The 17,187-nt window shown below is 36.4% G+C and overlaps 1 protein-coding gene across 1 annotated transcript in view; it reads right to left on the bottom strand.

Moving 5' to 3' along the window:
• The window catches only part of PLA1A (phospholipase A1 member A), a 444,480-nt gene that overhangs the window by 90,622 nt on the left and 336,671 nt on the right, over window positions 1-17,187 (bottom strand). The window contains exon 8 of the mRNA XM_044071493.1: window positions 9,589-9,678. Coding sequence (XP_043927428.1) covers window positions 9,589-9,678 — 90 coding nt within the window. The remainder of the gene's footprint in view (window positions 1-9,588; window positions 9,679-17,187) is intronic.

Genomic DNA, 17,187 nt, shown 5'->3' with positions numbered 1-17,187 from the left:
GGAGTTATTAAAGTGGCTGCTATTGGACTTTTCTAGCTGTTCGGTGGATTTCTTTTCTAAGGTTTGTGTTCGTGATTTTTGGGAGTTTATGAGGACAGAGTACATGACCAAGAACAGATACCAGCTAGACTACTAACAAATCGGACAAGGAACTTTGGAGAACGAATTATAGAGATTTTCTGTAGGTCTCTGGCCTGTAGTGAATGACTGGAAAACAGTCTTTATTACTCCTTTGTTTGGGGGCATAGCAGATCTAATCCAAAGAACTATGTAACAGTTATCCTGGTGACAGCATCATGGAAGGTGATGAAGATGATGCTGAAGGAAAGGCTTGATGTGGCTGTAAACAGCAATGAGCTTTCAAACCCAACCCACCATGGATTCACTGACAAGAAGGCATTATTGGTCAGGCCTCCTGCTCCTGTCTAAGTGGGTAATAGAAAAGAAGAAGATGGAATGCTAGTGAATGACATTTCATCAGTCATCTGCAAGGCTTTCAGCTTGGTACCACATCACAGACTTCTTGATAATAATGAGACAGAGAGCGAGAATGCTTGCAATGGACACGTTAGACAGTGGTGTTCAATGCACGCTATCAAATGCAAGAGAAGTGATCAGTGGAGTACTACAGTGATAACTTGGTAATAATGGAAAAAGCTGGACCTTGTATAAGCAATTGACAAGGTTAACAGAGTCATACATTGATTAGGTATACAGATTAGATAGATAATCAACAGCTACATAAATCAATAGATAGACAGATAGATAGATAGATAGATAGATAGATAGATAGATAGATAGATAGATAGATAGATAGATAGATAGACAGATGGGTAGCTAGACTGACAGAGAGAAAGACAAGTGGATAGAATTCTATGCATGCAGTTAGTGTTATTCTTATTTAAATAGATAGGCAGATACATAAGGCTTTACATACACATTGACAGATAGCTAGCTAGATAGATAGACAGCTAGATGGATGGATAGATAATGCTGTATATAAAGGGGGTGCCACACAACCCCATTTACCTTAAAGCTTGATAAAGGGGTTATGTGCATTTATTTTACTTTTTAAGCACAGCTGCTGCTCATATTGTTTTACCTTGTGATTGAAACTGTTAGTGAACTGATAATTGTAAGTGTGCATGTCATGCTCAGTTAAATAACTGAACATTTAAAGTGTGCCTGCCTAGCATTCCTCATCTTTCTCCACCTCCAAGCATTGCTCTCATGCCTATTCCTCCATCCCCTTACCCTGTGTCTCTCTCTTTTTATTACAGTATTCAAACCAAGGAATAACCAGCTTTTCCCCATTTGGCATATTGCAGGTCCCACAAAACTTGGGCTAATACAGTATGTGCAAAGAATTAGACTACCTCACCCTGCAAATTCCAAGCGTATGTCTTCAATATTCCGTTTGCTGTAGTCTACTTTGAAATAGAGTAGTGGCAAGCACACATCCTGGGACACTTCTAGTGCAACCTCCCTCTGCTCCCTCCCACTTAACTTAACCCCTTCTATTTACAGTGTTAACTGGTCCAGCCACTGCTTTTGCAGTACATAGTAACAAAGAACCCAACATGTCTATGTACAATAATATTAACAACCAGCCTGATAGCAAACCCTGATATTGGCTGCACAAACATGCTAGAGACCAGTACTTCAGTTAATAAACAGATACTTGCCTCCATTTCTAAACCAAACTAAGGACAACTCTTAAGTAGTACAATCCACCTAGGGTAAGGTAACCTCTTCCACTGATAACTTGTTGGGTTGAGCAGCTGTCGTGTGGTGGCAGATATCAATATTAACTGGCAAGATCAAATGATCGACTCCCCTGCTAAGAGTGTAAACCTCTATGGTTATACCCAGCTTGTTACCAATACTATCCATATGCACAGTAACAATGCCCTAGGTACTACCCTTGATTGCATACTAGTTTTTAATCTTGACAAATACTCTAATCCCTACACTTTGCCCAATGCTCTTAGTAACCACCTATCCATATTCATAAATCGATCCATCCACTAAACACATTGCAAGAATCCACACATATAAAACCACCAGAAACATCAGAAATTTCAATCAACAAAGATTTAATGAAATCCTAAAACACACTAACTGGAATCCACTAAAAGCACTGCCACTAGAAGATGGCCTTGAATACTTCAACAATATATTTCTAAGTATCCTCAACAGCCTAGCTGCCCTCCATACCAAAAGAATAAAAAGTAATCATGCTCCCTGTCTAGCAAAAAATACCAAACAGCATTTACAAGATAGAGATAAAGCCTAGAAGGAATGGCAGAATAACAAATCCGATGCTAACGTAATCAAATATAAACAGTTACAAAACAAAGCAAAAAACTTAGTGAACTTAGACAAAAAAAAAAACACTTCTTCAACCAACTGATAAACCACAAAACAACCCAAAACAATTTTGGAAATGCATCTCAAACTTGCTTACCCCAGGTTCTAAACAAATTCCATCTCAACACCCTGACAAAACTCCCTTAGAGATAGCCAACCTGTTTAATTCTCATTTTATAGCCAGCATAAGCAACCTGTTAACAAATTCCACTGCTGCTACTACCTCAAGCACTGTTTCTGGTCCCCCTCCACCCTTATCTCTGGCTCCTGCACAAACAACAAAAACTCTTCACCTTCTCCACCAACTAGTACTACATATTCTATCCCTTTTTCTCTTATACCTTTCCCTACTTCTCTCATTCAAAAACTACTTCAAAAACTAAAACCATGCTCCCTCTCCTCCAACAACCCCCCCCTGAATACTTAAGACTAGCTGCATAATCCATAGCATATCCTGTCAACATCATTATAAATCACCCCATAGCAGAGTCCACAGTCCCTAATCTCTGGAAAAAAATCTATCATCACCCCTCTACATAAAGGGGGCTATTCCAATGAACTTTCCAATTATCGACCAATCTCCATCCTCTCTCCTCTTTCCAAACTCCTGGAAAAATGTATACATCGACAATTGCTTCACCATCTCATCCAAAACAAACTAAACACCACTATCCAATATGGCTTTCACCCATCACACAGCACCACCACTGCTCTAATATCCTTCATGGACACTGTGTCCAAATCCATTGACTATGCTGATATCCCCTCTCTCTTACTACTAGACTTATTAAAGCCATTTAACACAGTGTCCCACAGCAAACTTCTTCATCAGCTATCCATTGTAGGCTGCACCCCACCATCCCTCTAGTGGTTTGCACGCTACCTATCCAACCACCAACAATGCTTTAAATGCCAAAATAAACTATCTCAGTATCAAACCACCACGAGTGGGGTACCACAAGGGTCCATACTTGGACCCTTACTTTTCAAGGTTTTCACCAACAACCTTCACACCTCATCAACCCTTAGTTCCATTATCCAATACGCAGATGACACCACCATAATCTCCTCCTCCAATAACATACAGTATCTCCAACAACTCACCCAAACCACCTTCACCTCAATAGAGACATGGCTTAGAGAAGCCCAGCTACTCCTAAATCCTAAAAAAAAACAAAAAACAAAACTCTTGCTTTTCTAAGCAAAACCTATGCCATCTGACTTTAAAATATACTCTTAGGATAACACTGAAATTGAGACAGTTCTCATAACTAAGCTACTAGGTGTTACCATAGACAACAAACTAACTTTTGAACACCACATCTGCAACAGCATTAAAAAACATACATCAAACTAGGAACACTTTATAGACAAAAAACTTTCTTGGACAACCCCACCAGAAAAACCTTTGCCAACATCTACCTGCTTCCCTCTCTCCTATATGCAGCCCCCTTATACGCCAACTTACAATCTTCTCTTAAAAACAAACTCCAATTCTGCTCCCATAAAATTGCCAAATTTGCCACAGGCTATTCCTACCATTCCCATCACTGCCTAGCTCTGAAAGAACGTAACTGGCTCGATCTTACTCAACACTTAAACTTTGTTCATCTGTGTTCTCCACACAACATGTTATATACACCTGAGAGTTGCCCAGCCCTCAAATCTGTCCTAAAACCCTACATCCCTACCAGAGCCCTCTGCTCTTAAAACCTACACTCTTCACTCCAATATGCATCATCTTATACCACTCACTTTTTCTGTTGCAGCTATCTGTGGCCTTCACTTACCATTGTGCCCTCATATCAGACTCTTCCCATAGCTGCTTGCTTAAATTTCTGTAATGGTAGGCATACTTCACTACACTCTGTCTCTTCAAATCTACTTAACGTAACTTTTCATCTGCCTACTGAAGCCTCTTTTCCTTCCCAGTGAGGTATACAAGTAATCAACAAATATACAAAATTTAAAGATAGTATCATTACTTAATAGCAACAGCATCTAAAGAGATTTGAAATATATTTGGAAATAAGAAGGAGGGAAAAGGAGGAAACAGAAGATTAGTATTAAGAGGTGAGAGAATGTTTTAGTCTAGTTAGGGAGAAGAAAAGGGAAAGATAGAGGACAAGGAGGAGATATAGGACCAATAACTGAGGATATAGTGCTTGGTAACAATACGAAAAAGCAATGAGGATATCACCATTGAATCTGTTTCCTACACAATACCTCTATGTGTCATCATTCATGGAAATCTAAAATCTATTTTCCACAAGTAGTCAAGAAACCAAACCAAACACTTGGATTGCTATGCAGCCTACTTACTTCTCAGACTTTCCTACGATGTCCCCATCTTCATAAATTTTTATTCATTCCAACTTGCAGAACTCGAACACTGCTTCCATAAAATGGCTACATTTGCTATCAATGTGAACAATGGAACCCAACACTAGAGCAGACATGGAACAACTCCGTTGACTTGAATACCTAGATTACTTCAACTACTGTCACCAAAATATGACACACAAAATCTTGTATATCCCAGGCAGCTGCCCATCCTTTATGAAGTGTCTTCACTTGTATGCTCCCACTAGAAATATTCACACCTCCAATAACTCATATTTCAAGAAAACCTGGATCTGTCGCTGTACCTCTTCCCTGAATAAATTATTATATCTTTGACAGTCTTTACTCCATCTAAATAACCTTTTCTTCATATAGTCTCCTATGAGCTTACTTTATATATATTAACTTCTATACTCTAAGTTGTCTTTTCTTCATATAGTCTCCTAGGAATTTGCTTTGTAGATATTAACTGCTATATCCTTAGTTAATCACCTCTACGTTTGTCTGATGGTACTAAACCCCTTACTTAATCTCCCTTGGCCCTCATTCAAAACATCCTCTTTTACAAACCTCCTTCCTCAAAAACATGTCTTTGTTTCCAGAAAATCATATGATAAACTAAAACATGATGCTGTTCTGAATACTTCCAGAATATGAAATGCTTTACTGCATTTTGCATTAAGTATATATTGTTACATCCTGATGTGTCTCCTAAAATTGCTATTAATGTCACCCATATTTATGCAGTATTCCATTATGTTGCTTACCTTATGCCATCATATATATATGTATGTGTGTGTAACTTATTTGTATACATGCTCAACAGCATACTGCATATTTGTATCCTATATACATATTTGTTCAGTTGTAAACTTGCATACTGATTGTTGCTTTTTTGTAATTTTTCTCTGTGGGTCTCCACTGAAAAGGGGTTTCCAACCCAGTCAGACTTTCCCTATAAACAAATATATATATATATATATATATATATATATATATATATATATATATATATATATATATATATGTCAATACATACATTTTGACAGTTATGCAGATGTACTAACAAGGTCCAGTATTCTCCATGGGACGATGTTGATGGATTTTATAATTTATGAATCCAAGATGAAAGAATTGTTATACGATTCTAACAAATATTCTAGAGATTCTATCAACAAAGTAAATTTATCTTATTCAAAAATGAATTTATTGCTTAATGATTTGCTTTTGGAGGGTTCTATTTCTCAAGAGAATTTCCATTTTTTGTCCAACCCACATCCTAGAGTACCCTCGGTATTTGGTATACCGAAGGTCCATAAGGATCTGATGGACCCTCCCCTGCGTGTTATTGTTTCTTCAGAAGGGTCAGTTACCACACCATTGGCAAAATTTGTGGACGAGAAATTGAAACAACTTTCTTATCAGGGTGTTGCTACATTGAAAGATTCATGGGATTTTCTTAGGTGTGTTGTACCTGACCTGTTTTCCCCTGATTTGGCGTTTGTTACACTGGATGTAGTGGATCTTTTTGGGTCTATTCCTCATGATATGGGACTCCATTGGTTGGAAGAGAGTATGAGGGATAGTAAATTATTCCCCCAAGATGATTTTAACAACTGTTTATTGTTTATGGATATTATTCTTAACAATAATTTTATGTTTTTTCAGGGGGAGTTTTTTAAACAAACCAAAGGGGTAGCTGTGGGTGCCAAGTGTGCCCCCCACCTATGCAAATATTATTTTATCTAGGTGGGAGGAACTATATGCCCCGAAAAGTTCTTTCGCACCATATTGGTGCCTTTATAAAAGATTTTTGGACGCTATAGTTATTTTTTGGAAAGGTTCCCGTGAGAAGTTTATTGAATTTTTGGAATACATAAAAGGTACCACTACATTTCTAGATTTTACTTATAGTTACAATCCGCATGTTCTTACATATTTGGATATCACCCTTACTAAAATGAACCATGGTTTCTCATCAAATATTTTTCGTAAAGAAACTTTTTCTAATTCCTATCTCCACTTCAAAAGTGGCCACCCCTTTTTTCAGAAAAAGAATCTTGTTAAAGGTCAACTAGTACGGATTAGTAGGATGACATCTAATGATGATGATTTTCTTATTGAAAGTAATAAGGTTTTAGACATGTTTAGGGAAAGGGGATATCTCCAAAGTCTTTTGGAAGAAATGCTGGATGTGGTTGTTCAGGGGAGAAAGGATAGATTTGCCCCGATCTTAGGACGTGATTCCCATGATAATATTACCTCGGTTCCCTCAAACAACAGATGTGATAATTTTGGAGAAGCTTTTATATTTGATTACTCAGGGGACTCAGGTGTTATAAAAGAGTTTATTACTAGGGAATGGAATAAGTTTGTTGAGCTTTCTGACTTAAAAATTCTCAAAAATAAATCTTTGAAATTTATTTATAGAAAGGACCAGAATTTTAAGCAACTTTTTGAGTTTAATGCACCTAGCAAATTTAATGGTTTTTCATGAAGGTTAGGCACTTTTAAATGTGGAGCTTGTTCGCAATGTTCTCATGTAGCCAACCAAACTCACATTTTCATCCCATCAAGGGACATAGTTAGTGACAGTTTCTCCAGTTGTAATACTCAAGGGGTGGTGTATATAGCTACGTGCAATTTTTGCAGCTCCTTTTATGTGGGGAAAACTGAAAGAAAATTGAAGAGTCGAATATATGAACATTTATACGAAATTAAAAGGCAATATAATAAAAATGCATTGTATAGACACACTTTAAAATGTTCTCAAGCTTCATTTTCCTTTTTTGTTTTGGAAACTGTCCCTAAGGAAATAAGGGGTGGTATGTGGGAAGCTAAACTAGAGTATAAAGAACTGTTTTGGCAAATAGTTTTAGATTCTACAAAATTTCCTGGTCTAAATGTCATGCTTTCTATACCTTCAGTGCTTAAGCTTAGAGCAGCTAAATTATAAAATATTTATTTATGCCACAGGGTGGCAATGTTGCACAATAATATATAGTTTTATCATTGTAGATGTTTTTAAATTCATTTTGATGGATATTTATTGTTAATATTTTTATTTACAAATATGCTAAGTTAGAAAGCAAAAAGATTTTATTTGGATTATTTAGGTATACTTGTTATGTATGATTTGTTTGTTTTTAGCTTAAAGGATGATTTTATCAATTAATTTTATTCAAAATTAAATAGTTGTTCCTATTGGACAATTGATTTATTCAATTGATTGCTGATGTATAAAAGGCACTTTATTTAGATCCACGAACCAAAAACCAAACTAAAACTGTAGAGAATACGGACAGCACACAATAAGAGAACTAAAAGCACAAGTTTATTCCACAATTAGAGCCAAATGAACGTAAGCGCTTTCGGCAGGTTCAAATAACCCGCCTTCTTCAGACCCTCTGGTCTGAAGAAGGCGGGTTATTTGAACCTGCCGAAAGCGCTTACGTTCATTTGGCTCTAATTGTGGAATAAACTTGTGCTTTTAGTTCTCTTATTGTGTGCTGTCCGTATTCTCTACACTTTATTTAGATGTATTTTAGTTTTTCTGATGAAGACCTTGGTTACAGGGGTCGAAAATGTATGTAACTTTGTGGCGTTAAGCTTTTGGATTTGTGACTGCTGTTTTTCGTCTCCGCTTTGAATAAAGTGTTGCAATTGGGTTTCAGACCTTTATTTGGATTTCCTAGCAAGCTTTTCATTTTGATTCTCCATTATTGATTATTAGTGATGTAGCCCCCGCCCCCGTTAAAAATATTTACTTCAGATATATCACGATGGGCTGACTAACATGCAAAACCTTCCTGTGGATGACACAGCAATCAGGATTGCAGTCACTGGGCAAGGATCTGGATAATCTCCATATATGGGTAATTAGAGGACATTAAGTGGGCAGACAGTGTAGCTGAAAAGAGCTAGGAGGGATAATCACTAGAAACAAGTTCACAAGGCAGAAAGAACAGCTAACAAGTATTGAGTTATATACTGATGAATGTACTCAGTGAATCATATAGGACATATGATGTTAGACTTCTGCATTCTGTTTATACAACATCTGGAATGCTACATGCACTGCTGCAGGGTCTACAGGGAAAAGGGAACAAAACAGCTGGAACACATCAAAAGGAAGGCTACGAAGGTCATTAAGAGAATGAAAGGGAAGAAATCCAAGAAGTCTCCGAAGCCGTGAGACTTACATTCCTTTGAATCTAAAAGACAGACAGTGAGAAGGGTTTTTAACATATGAGTACACACAATTTTGCATGAGAGAAAGATGAGGTGGAGTTGAGATATAAATAAAAAGTAGGAAGTGTGGGTCTCAGATTCAGACAGAGGATATGCAGTTTAACCAGTAGGAGAGTATTTTTTTTTCACATTCAGTGTTTTGGACCTTTGAACAAATTTCTTGAGTGGTTGATGTGATATGCATACACAGGAAAGTCCAAGAGGAACGGGCTGGCTGAAAGTGGTTGGGTGCCCAGGAGGGTAGATATCACAGCTAAATGCTAGCCACGTCCAATGGCCAGATGAGATGACACGTTGTTTCCTTCTTCCATCATGCTATGTTATGCTAGATTAAATGAAATGATGTGTTTATTTTTACTGCAATGAGCATAGTTTTACTTATTTTTTTTATTTATAAATCTCAGATTAGCAGTTTTAAAAGTAAAAACAACATTGAAAGTTACTCTTGCAGTGCTGCTTATTTAAAACATTCAACTTAATCACTTTCATTTTGACCATTTTTAACTGACAAATGCAGCAAATAATCAGAACAGTTTCAAAGCTTTACACATTTTAGAATGAAGTACAAAGGCTAATTTTTCTGATACTACCTTAATAAACTACACTTTAGATTCAGAGACCTACCGCAGAATGGAGCCGTGGGACTTGTCATTAGATACAGTTTCACCTGCTGAGGCAGCGCTTCCACCGTTATTCCCCCATGTTTCTCCAACCCTGAGAAAATAATGCAAAAATGAACCGAATCCACTGAGGTATTTGCAAAATATCCAAAATAAAAATAAACACTTTTTAAAAAATATACATATTATTTAATATTCTGAATACAGAGAATGCTGAATGATTTCTTGCATGTTTTATGGTAAGTGCTAAGCCAACTACAAAGATGCAATCTAAGTTTTCCTCTGAGGAGCTTTAACGTGAAACTGATTCATAGGACATTGACATCAAAATGGAACGACATACTGTACATAGTCTTCCAAAGATGTGGTCACTTGATAATCTGCTGATCTAGCTAAGCAACACCCAATTCTTGCATAACACCACTACTGCCTTACATCTGATCTGCATATTCTTGAATTCCCAGATATTTAATCCATAACCAGTCCTTAAATTATTCATAAACTACCTTTCTTTATTTTACATTTTCATTTCTTTCTTTCATTTCTTCTTTTTTTTTCCTCTGCGTCTTCTGGCTGACCTTACTGCTTTTCCACTCCTTGAATTAAAAGATATGGCTGTTATGAATACTGTTTTGTCATAGGTGGCAGTTACACATCTTTGTCATGTTAACCTATCATTACTTTCTGCATGGATATGTGTGTGTCAGATATATTAGATGCCTCTATCATTACTTTACATAGAAACTATTGCATAGTGTGCAGCACTGTAGGAGTCCTCATCATATAGTTATATATTTAATGTGCACAAGTAAGTGGATGAATGTGTGTCTGTGTGTGTGCGTGTGTGTGTGTGTGTGTGTGTGTGTGTGTGTGTGTGTGTGTGCTTGAGCGTGCATGTGTGCCTGGGTGTGTGCAAACACATGTATGTGCACATACACATAATAACAACTCTGCATCTATCCCTTTACCTAACCCAGACGTTAACCCTAAACTACAGATGTTTGCACGCAAAACATACAAAACCTATCCCTGACCTATCCCCGACCCATATCCTAACTCACAAACACATACACACAAGCACTATTACCCCTTCAAACTCCACTCATCTATCTTGACAAAACACTCAATTATCTGTAACTCAGGAGTACCATATATGTGTATACAAATACATACACACACACACACACACACACACACACATATATATATATATATATATATATATATATATATATATATATATATATATATATACATACATGTGTGTGTGTGTACATTGGCGCATGTGTGTGTGTGTGTGTGTGTGTGTGTGTGTGTGTGTGTGTGTGTGTGTGTGTATCCATCTGTCTTTCTATCTATATATGAATGTATGGGGAGCTAAATATAGTGAATATGCTGAATATCATTGAATCCCCCTTTGGTCAACGTCTACTTAGTCAGCAAAATTTAGTTGACTACACAGATGGTTGACAGGACTGCAAGGTCACACAATTCTCAGGCTTGCAAAATATGCCCTTTCCCCAACATTGTGTGATCTTGGAATTGCTATATATAATTAGCAGGGGGTGTGGGGTTGCAGGGGTCTATCCCCTCATCAAAATGAAGTGTTATTCTGTTTTTAAAACTTTGTTTTGCTTGTGCTGAGATTTTTTTGTACAACACATGCATAATAATGTGTCACCATTTGCAAAGTTGACATTTTATGGTCGTCGTTCTGAACATTTATATTTTGGTCATTGTTTTATATATATATATATATATATATATATATACACACACACACACACACACACACACACACACACACACACACACACACACACACACACACACACACACACACATATATATTCATACCGACGTGTATATATATATATATATATATACATACAACTGTCTCTCTCTCTCTCTCTCTCTATATATATATATATATATATAGACATATATATATATATATATATATATATATATATATATATATATACATATATATATACTGATATATAAATATATATATGTGGGTGATCGTGTGTGTATGTGCTATATGTGTATGACTTCTCCCAATAACCTTTATTAGATTCTAACAATATTTCATAAGCTAATATGTTTGATTGTCAAGTTTATGTCCTACTGTGCCCAAGAAGTTTGATTTCAGTAATCCAATGGTGATCTTTTCAAGTTCTCATGTGCATGTCAGGATTACTTAAGCAGACTTCTTTGACTGTAACTAGAAGTTTATCCCATAATTCCCATAATCCAGGAAGGTCTTGTGTAAAGTATTATCATATATCTTTCTATCATTAATATTTATTTTAAAAAATGATACTCAATGTGATGTTAGCTCCCTTTGGAGGTGCATTCCGTGCTTTTCCCTTAAATAATACAGGCTCAGGCTTTGCCTTATACAGCAGGCAATTGTCCTCTCTTAGTATGCAGTAATAAAAATATTATGTCAGTTTCTGAAGCCTTTTTGAATAGATTAAGTTTTCAAACCTCCAAATTGTCCAGTCAATGTTTCCTTTAAACATCTTTTGTGAAGCATGATTGATAGCTGCAGAACACATTCAAAATGGGTCAGGTAAAGGCTTAAGGTGGTGCAATAATCTTCCTAGATCATACCACTCAACTGTACAGATTTTCACAGAATGTCCATATTTTTGCCTCATATTTTTTATCCATTTTTCTTAAATTGTGGTTTTCTGGCAAATTAGTGGCAAATCAAAGTTAGAAAATAATGGCCGTCATTTGAGTTTCAGACTTCATACCCTTCTGAAAATCCACGCTAAAGCAACACCTATTATTCTATCATCTTTCTGAGTTTGTAAGTGCAATATTTAAAAATTGTCCCTATTTTTGGGCTTTTCCCACTTTCATTAATAGCTTTGTCCAGATTTCTTGCTATAAGAAGTTGAGAGGTATGCCCTGGATTGACTGTCATGTCCTTCTGAATTATTTAGCTGCAGGATATTTTTTTCTGAGTTAGATACACTCTGATCACAATTCAATTTGTCTGTATATGTGTATCCACCATGAATTAAGTTTACTGCTAATCTTCCATTTTTGTGATACATCTTTAACTAATGAGCATATAAAGGAACTCATAGACTTTTGTATGAAAATATATATTTTCCTTTTTAATGTCAAGTATTATATACAGCTGACATCTGTGTGTTTCATGTTTCATCCATGATAGATACAATTGCACCATCATGTGCTAATTTCTACATGGGATGTTTGGGATAAATTATATGAATCAGAAATCATATTTTCACAATAATGTAGATTTCTACTCATGCTAAGCATAAGAGCTGTTGTTATACTTAAATGGTCTCAACAATTTTTTCACAAATTTGCTGCTATATTATGCTACAGTGCATGTGTTTTTTCTTTTGCTTATGAAATTCAGAAATGTTTTGGACATTAATTCTAAGCTGCAGAATGAAAACTTTGTCTGGATTACTCAGAGGCAAATTATTTTCTCCATGTCACTTGCTCCCATCCCAACCATTTGAATACTTACTTGCCTTTTAGAGAATTATTGAGGACAATGAGCTTATGTATGAACCAAGAGTGTACTAATACTACAAAGAATATTATAACAAGACCGTGTGAAAGCAAGCATTAAAAACAGTTTCTTGCCACAGCATTCACCGTGGCTAATCGATGAGGCCTTATCATTGCCTAGTGTAAAGACATGAAAAGATAGATTTACATAAGGATATTTGTTTTGTTGACAAATGTAGTTCATATGCAAAATTTGTTGCACAAATTATCAGATGTTTGAATTGTACCAACATTTTATTGTAGGATTTCACCATATCGTCAGGATAGATTGGTACATTCCTGTTTTGAATATCCTTCCACTTATCACACCATCCTGGGAGAACAACAATGCCCTGGGTGTTCTATTTGCTTGCATATGACTAAGAGGAAAGAACATCACACTAGTAGATTTAAAACACTAAAAAATGTTATTTCCAAACATCACAGGTGGGATCCTGCCCTTGCCTACAATTCTAATTTAGCCAGACAAATAAGAAAGATAAGAACAACGATGCTTAAAAATTTAAAGCGCATAAAGAACAGGGCAGTCAAATGCTTAGGGACGGAAAGTTTTGCTAGTCATTGTCAAAGGGAGGATCATTTTCTACATTTTTTGTAGTCTGTGTAAAATCTGGGAACATTCTGTGCCAAGGTGTCAGAAGAAGGTTCCTTTTATACTACTTTATAAAGTTCAGAGCTTAACAGTTGTCTAAAATCTTCAGAACTAACAATGAGTTAAAGATGAAGTATCTTATCCAGTAAGCTTTTAACTAGTTTTACACATGCAGTTACTAGTACTCAGTTATCCTGATTCATCAGAGTTATGAAGTATCATTATATACTGAGATTCGTTTCATATTATGCATGTACGTATGTATATGTGCATTTACATATTTGCATTTTCTTTTTCAATGTGTGCTTGTTTCATTTGGGTGGCTATAAATACACAAATAGGCAGTGGTATACTGTTTTAAACTTTGAAGACAGCAAAGGGTAAGGCACTACTTTTTTGAAGAATGAGTAAAGATTTTGATTGCTGTTATAATCTGTAGCTTTTTTTCTGTACCACCAAAGTTTAACCTGCTGTCTGTCATCACTGACAGATCATTAATGATGGTGTTATTTTTACAAATTGACTATTTATTTTGTAACTATAATTCATGCAAGTTTCAACAAGTCTGATGTCACTCTGACAGGAAAGGTGAACTCGGTAAGTCAATATTACTTTAGCAACTGCATGAATGTATGCATATCTATATCTATCTATATATACATATATATATATATATCCAGGAAACAACCACCAGAACTATGACACAAGTAAATCCAAATGTAGATGTGAACACACCCAACCAAGGTAAAAATCAGGAAGGCAAAAGGATAAAATTAATATAAAAAATCCAAGTATTTATTAGGCCAAAAGAAATGTAAGTGCTTTCACGGCAATAAAAATCCGCTTCATCAGACGTATATTCAAAAGTCCATTATTCCTTATTTAAATAATAACTGAAACACTAAAACAATTAAAATATAGCCTATGGTTAAGCTAAAACAATCAGTTAATCAATTAAACAAGGCTGTTAATCACTGGGATTTCTTTGGATGTAGCATTTCTAGCAAAGCTGGGTCAGACATGGCTTTATAAGTCAAGCAGAGATCGCCTCTAAGTAGGTGATATGAGACAGAGAATAGTTGGAGTTTTTTGAGTCTGTCCATATAGGGCAAGTGTTTAAGGCCTAGGATCCTCTTTGTGAGGTACTTTTGTGGCCTCTCCAGTTGTTGCAGGGGTCTAGTGAGGTACATACCAAATAAGGCATTGTACTCAATGATTGGCCTAATGAGGGAAGAGTAGAGGGAGACAATGACCTCTTTTTTCCTGGATGCAAAACCATTAGTAATGAGATGTGCCACATAAAAGGACTTTCTAACTACAGTGGCAATGTGGTGGTCAAAAGAGGGATTGCTGTCAACATGTGTTCCCAGATCTGTTATAACACCTTCTGTGTTCAGTGGACTACCATTGATGTGGTAATTCATGGGAAATGGGTTTTTCCCAAAGGGGATGATGACACATTTTTTGGCATTGAGCTTAAGGCCATGGTTCTGACACCAGTCATTGGTCTCAGTGAGGCCTTTTTGTAGGATGTCAACATCACTTGGGGAGTTAATAATAGTTCCCAACTTGCAATCATCTGCGAACTTTGTCAGCCAGATTCCCTTTGTGTTGGCCTGGACTACAGAGAAGTAGATATCAAACAGGAGAAGATCCAGGACCGAACCCTGTGGGACTCCACTCGTGACTGGTCGGCAATCTGACTTGGAGTCAGCTACTTTCACACTGTGGGTTCTATCTGTGAACCAGTTTGCAACCCACCTAGTAATATGTACATATATATTATATATAATTTTTTATATATATTTTATATATCTATATTGCAAACCTGAATTAGTGAAGACTGACTTTGCAATTTTATTCCCATATATGGTCCCGTTCAGATATTGGAAATGCACATTGTCAAAAGTATAATGTGCTGCATTATATCAGCATTTAGTATATTGAAGAATGCTGTTAACTGATCTTGGGCAGCTCTGTTGTTTGTACCAGTGTAAGTACTTTTTCTAGTTAGATTCCCTTACTCTGGTAGTAGTTTGTGGAGATATGGCTTTTTTGTGCAAGATTGTACATGGGGATAAAGGAGTTTACATTTTTCCACAGTGTGGTGTGATTTTAGAGTTGGAATTTTAAAGTAAGAGGGTGTGAAGGATGTAATGGGACTTGCTGCCCTGAGAAACAAACAAACAAACAAACAAACAAACAAACAAACAAACAAACAAACAAACAAACAAACAGCAGCAACAACAAAAACAGTTTTATGTTTTTAAAGTTTCTGTGAGTTTCTTTGCTTTGGCATGGTTCAGTGTCATACTGCAATGTTGAATTAGTCTTTGAAGTATAGATGCACGCGTGCGTGCGCGCGCGCGCGCGCGCGTGTGTGTGTGTGTGCGCACGCCCGCATATGTGTGTGTGTGTATGTATGCATGCATATATTACTTTTGTTCACTTCATTTAACTGTATTACATTGCTACTGCTTTACATTTTCTTTTTTTTCTGACTTTTGTACTTTTAACCTTTTTGAAGTACCCTGATATTGGACTGATTGGTGAAATCTGTACTGTTAAGAAGCCTTTCAGTCAATGTTACTGTGTAATTTGCTACTTTGTATTTATTGTTGGTACGTATTTATTGAATTCTTGTATGTTTGGCTCTGGTAAAGGGATTCTACAGTAAGAGGGATTCGGACTGCATTTCAGTGGCAATGGGAGTTAGCCTGGTCTGTCTCTGAGATGGGAATCACTTTCATCTACGTTTAGTGCAATTTGATGATTGGCCAGTAGGCCATTTTGTTTATTTTAGCAGTTTTCTGTGCTGCTATAAAGTAGTCATGTTTGTGCTATGCTGCTCATCATGCAGTGGCTTCATACTCTACCCTATATAGTCACGCGTATTTTAAATTAAAATTTCCTCATTAACAGACTACATCAGAAAACTTCCCAGTACATAGTTGTGCAAGGAGCAACTGGCTTTCACATTGAAGAGCACAGCCATGCAAGGACAAGTAGCAACTTAATAGCTAGCTGTTAACCCCTTTGCAACATCCACTAGTCAAAAAAGCACAAATTAAGGCTCCATGGACTTGCAATTTGTTTACATCCAGCTTGGAGGATTTGGGTATCATGAGACAATGCAGCAATTATCTAATGCTTACTGGCAACCACCTAATTCTAAAGCAAACCGATACAGTATGTATGTGAGAGATGTAGTTATACAATCTTGATAAGGCTGGTTGTCACCTACCAACACAGATAATACCAAACAGGTTGTCAGTAACATACACACACTACCCCACTACACATACTACGGACTTGACTCATAGTCCCATATATGCTGAGACTCTTACATGTAATCTTCCAAAACATCAATTGCCTCCCAGACAATGTACACAAAGCAAGCATTCTCAGCAAACTCTAGAAAACTCTACTAGGACAACACCCACCAAG

This window comes from Protopterus annectens, chromosome 5.part0 (genome assembly GCF_019279795.1).
Source record: "Protopterus annectens isolate FY-2018-M chromosome 5.part0, PAN1.0, whole genome shotgun sequence".
In the NCBI taxonomy this organism is placed as follows: Eukaryota; Metazoa; Chordata; order Ceratodontiformes; family Protopteridae; genus Protopterus; species Protopterus annectens.
The sequence above is the reverse complement of the archived record's forward strand: the minus strand, read 5'-3'. Positions and strand labels throughout refer to the sequence as shown.